Source organism: Xyrauchen texanus, chromosome 22 (assembly GCF_025860055.1).
Source record: "Xyrauchen texanus isolate HMW12.3.18 chromosome 22, RBS_HiC_50CHRs, whole genome shotgun sequence".
In the NCBI taxonomy this organism is placed as follows: domain Eukaryota; kingdom Metazoa; phylum Chordata; class Actinopteri; order Cypriniformes; family Catostomidae; genus Xyrauchen; species Xyrauchen texanus.
This window is the reverse complement of record NC_068297.1, coordinates 1,277,656-1,282,655: the sequence shown is the minus strand read 5'-3', so window position 1 is coordinate 1,282,655 and position 5,000 is coordinate 1,277,656. Positions and strand designations below refer to the sequence as shown.

The following is a 5,000-nucleotide window of genomic DNA, read 5'->3' as shown; positions in this document are numbered from 1 at the left end:
CTTTGCTACCTTATTTTCTTAATCTTGTTGGCGATTCTTTGTTTTGTTCACACAATTGAAACTCTTGTAAACCTCTTTGGCAAGAAAGTGTCGGACAAGAAAGCAAACGTAATTGTTGCCGCTCCAAAACGGTTTACAGGTGATGGCACTAATAATGTGCTGTTGATGTAAACTCAAAGGAATGGAGCCATTTCAAAGAGTTTAAGAGATGCGTTTGTGCTTATGCTAACATTGTTGAATTGTTCTTCTGCCTGCTGAATGTCTGTTGTCTTGGCAACAGGTTGTTTGAGACCCATCCGGAGTGTAAAGACGTCTTCTTCCTCTTTCGGGATGTTGAGGACCTGGAGAGTTTACGCACCAGCAGGGAGCTTCGTGCCCACGGCCTGCGGTTGGTATTCCAGTGTACAAACACATGCCCGCTCCATCCGTCTTTCATATTCTCACTGCTAATTATTTCTGGTGTCATTGTCGAGTTCATGAAATCAATTCAACCTTTTATAAATATATAAAGGCTTTAATAACACGAACTACTGCAGCACACGGTTTATCAGGGCACTTTTGTTTCAGGAACGTTCATTTGAACAGCAGGATGAACAGCACCGTTGAGAGCACATGACACGAGTGATCCTGGAGCCCTCATTAGTGTGTCATTATAGCAATTAGTTGCTCAGTAAGGGACGGGACACTCTGACTGACGTCCACAATACGTGACCGAGAGCTTTGAATCCAATGTTTTGGCTGTTGTTCTGAAAGTGAACCTTGGAGTACCATGAGAGTATATCTACACCATATGGACAAAATTATTGGGCCACACCTCTTAATCGTTGAATTCAGGTGTTTCAGTCCCATTCCCACAGGTGTATAAAATCAAGCACCTGGCCGTGCGGTCTGCCTTTACAAACATCTGTGAACCAATGGGTCGTTCTGAAGAGCTCACTGGATTCCAGCATAGTACTGTTATAGGATGCCACCGTTGCAACAAGTCAGTTTGGGAAATTTCTTCCCTTCCCTCTTTATAACTCACAATTTCGACTTTCTCACATTTGTGACTATATATATCTCGGAATTGCGACTATCTCAGAATTGCGACTTTATATCTTACAATTTCGACTATATATCTCGGAATTGTGATTTTAACATCTTGGAATTGTGACTATTATATCTCGGAATTGTGATTTTAACATCTTGGAATTGCAACTATATATCTCGGAATTGTCATTTTAACATCTCGGAATTGTGACTTTATATCTTGGAATTGCGACTATATATCTCGGAATTGTGATTTTAACATCTCGGAATTGCGACTATATATCTCGGAATTGTGATTTTAACATCTCGGAATTGCGACTATATATCTCGGAATTGTGATTTTAACATCTCGGAATTGCGACTATATATCTCGGAATTGTGACTTTATATCTCGGAATTGTGATTTTAACATCTTGGAATTGCGACTATATATCTCGGAATTGTGACTTTATATCTCGGAATTGTGACTATATATCTCGGAACTGCGACTATATATCTCAGAACTGCCATTTTATATCTTGGAATTGCGACTATATATCTCAGAATTGCAATTTTATATCTCAGAACTGCGATTTTATATCTCGGAATTGCAACTTTATATCTCGGAATTGCGACTTTATATCTCGGATATTCCGCCCCTGCTCGGCCCCAAAGTGCGTCGGCCCACCGGGAAAATGCCCAGTGGGCCGAGCTAATTCAGCTCACTGAATTCGAGGGTGGTACTGTTATAGGATGCCACCATTGCAACAAGTCAGTTCGGGAAATTTCGTCCCTCCTAGATATTCCACGATCAACTATAAGTGGTATTACTGCAAAGTGGAAGCATTTAGGAAACACAGCAAGTCGGACCTCGTAAAGTTACAGAACGGGTTCGCCGAGTGATGAGGCGCAGTGTGCGTAAAAGTCGCCAACGCTCAACATCAGCACAAACATCAGCACAAACATGGTGCGCCGGGAGCTCCATGGCATGGGTTTCCATGGTTGGGCAGCTGCATGCAATGCCAAGTGTCGGATGGAGCGGTGTAAAGCACGCCGCCACTGGACTCTGGAGCAGCGGAAACGTGTTCCGTGGAGTAACGAATCACACTTCTCTCTCTGGCAGTCTGATGGACGAGTCTGGGTTTGTTAACTTGTCAACTTTGTGGAAACAGTTTGGGGAAAGCCCTTTTCTCTTTCCCGGCATGACTGTGCCCCAGTGCACAAAGCAAGGTCCATAAAGGCATGGTTGGATGAGTTTGGCGTGGAAGAACTTGACTTGCCCGCACAGAGTCCTGACCTCAACCCTATCGAACACCTTTGGGATGAACTAGAACGGAGATTGCGAGCCAGGCCCTCTCATCCAACATCAGACTCTTCTGGAAGAATGGGCAAAAATTCCAACAGACACTCCAAAATCTTGTAGAAACCTTCCCAGAAGAGTGGAAGCTGTTATAGCTGCAAACCTGCAAATCCGTGTCATTTTCCTTGTGCGTATGAATATCTATAGTGTAAGTTCAGCTTTACGTGTGCTTCTTTGGGGAATCAAGATTAATGCCTGACCTCAGTTATGATCTTTAGAGCCGAGTAAATTAAGTAGAAACCAGGGCTGGATTGGATAATCTGGCATACCGAGCATTTTCCCGGTGGGCCGACCGACGCACTTTGGGGCCGAGCAAGGGTTGATTGGCCATCGGGAGAACCGAGCGGGCCAGTGGGTCGGCCGCAAAACGGGCCGAGATTAGCTAAAATGAGCCGCCACTTTATGCGGACCACAAAACGGTGCAACGATTGCAGAAAAGGAAAGCGAACACCCCCCAGCCGATTTCTCTTCCCAGTCCAGCCCTGGCAGAAACAGTTAAGTATATGTTCATTTGAAACCATGTAGGGGGACGGTACCGTCCCCCAGGGGGCGCTGAGAGCAAATTAGTAGAGAGGGGGCCATTGGTTTGCAAACGGGGGGCGGTTAATCAGTCATAATAATCAAATCGATCATTCCTCTATGCTTTAAAATGTTTATCTAGACTTGGATTATATCAGGTATACGGGTTCATCTGATGACATAATTCCTCAGTTACCATTGCTGCACCAAGGTACGACCCTGGTACTTTTTTGTAATGGATGCACTTAGAAACTAATGTCAATTTAGGCTAAATGGCCTATTTTTTCATATGGCCATATTTTAACATATAGCAGTGAAATATGTTCCAATACAGTTTTCCAATGTTAGATACAGTATGTTAAGAGCCACTCCAATATTGTAGCATGATATTGTTGATTATTTCTATCTGCTAACACACCCACACTCCAAACTAATCCAATACATTTGTGCCGCTGTTGTGCTGATGTGCACGCACCCTTTAAGGGTCTCCCCCGTAAGAGCAATTAATCCAGGACTTGATTTAATCAGATGTGCCAGCGGGATTCGAGCAGTGTACCGCCACTCTCACGCGGACACAAAAGTTCAAGTGGCTCTCGAGCAGCGCGGTGACCGCGGCCCGTGGGACTCAACGGGAATGTGACCACGTGTGTGTTTGCGTGGGCTTCTCCACAGGATGCAGAGACAAACACACTGACCTGCCCGCGGGCATGTGCTCAATTTAGCACAGGCATGTGCCCTGCGTCTCTCCCTCTCTCTCTCCCTCAGAGGATTTATATTATCAAGCAGCCAATAAGTAATTACCTAAAATCTTCATAGCCACATGCTATGCATCGCCTAGCGAAGTGCTAAAACATGCTAAAAACGTGCTAGCATCACCTAGTGAAGTACTAAATCATGCTAAAAATGTGTTAGCATCATGCTAACACATGATAGCATCGCCTAGCGAAGTGCTAAAACATGTTACAAAAGTTCTAGCAACATGTTAACACATGCTAGCATTGCCTAGCGAAGTGCTAAAACATGCTAAAAACGTGCTAGCATCATGTTACCACATGATAGCATCGCCTAGCGAAGTGCTAAAACATGTTAAAAAAGTTCTAGCAACATGTTAACACATGCTAGCATTGCCTAGCGAAGTGTTAAAACATGCTAAAAACGTGCTAGCATCTTGCTAACACATGTTAGCATCGCCTAGCGAAGTGTTAAAACATCCTAAAAACGTGCTAACATCATGCTAACACAAACATAACACCATTATTTTAGTGCTTAGCAACAAGTTAGAAAATGCTATTTGACGAGTTTTGCAAGCACCACTCACATTTTCATCAGGAAATGTACCCATCTAGTTTATTCTTATTCTTCAGAGACTAACATTTTCAATGCTACTTCTCATAGACCTTTAAAGCTACAAGCACCAAACTGGCCACAGACCTTGGGACTTGTCTGAAGTTTGTTGCTCTATCTTTTCTACTTGATCCGACTTACGTTTTTTTTTATAAATGATGATAAAAAATCCCGTAGACTTACATTGGCTGAGGAGAAATGCGCCCTCTAGTGGAGCAATACTGTCCGCTAGAGGCCCCAGCCACTGATACATTGTAACATTCACACACATACAGCATTCTCTTTCATCTCTTCTTACGCTTGAACGGACAAATAAACCTTGCCAATTTCAGTATGCAAGCGGTTTTAAACCATTCAAGCGCAAGAACACACGAAACGATTCAGTTCGGTGCTCGTGTCTTGGACAACTCATTAATGCATTCAAATAAATGTAATCTTATGCTAAGCTAATGCTAAGCTGTGCACAAGGCGACCCGAGTTCCAGTCCAGATTCAAGGTTTGGGCTTTCGTCTCAAACAACCCGCTCGAGCTTCAGTAGAAGGGGCGTATTTGTTCAGCGAAACCAACGATATGCTCCTTAACAGCCTCGAATGCAATTGGCTCACGCTAACGTCATAAAAAGCCACCAAAGCAGCCTTGCGCTTCAAGTACGGCCTGGTCAAAACGTGTGCCGGGCATCGTTCCGTGGGTCGGTCAAAACATTTCGGGAGACCATATTCGACCCCCAGGCTATAGCTCGGGGACCCCTGCACTAACCCTTTACCTAACC

The 5,000-nt window shown here is 44.0% G+C and overlaps 1 protein-coding gene across 1 annotated transcript in view; it reads left to right on the top strand.

Annotated features, from left to right (window-relative positions):
* Window positions 1-5,000, top strand: part of LOC127662265 (cytoglobin-2-like) — a 13,802-nt gene that overhangs the window by 6,542 nt on the left and 2,260 nt on the right. Inside the window, exon 2 of the mRNA XM_052153396.1 lies at window positions 281-392. Coding sequence (XP_052009356.1) covers window positions 281-392 — 112 coding nt within the window. The remainder of the gene's footprint in view (window positions 1-280; window positions 393-5,000) is intronic.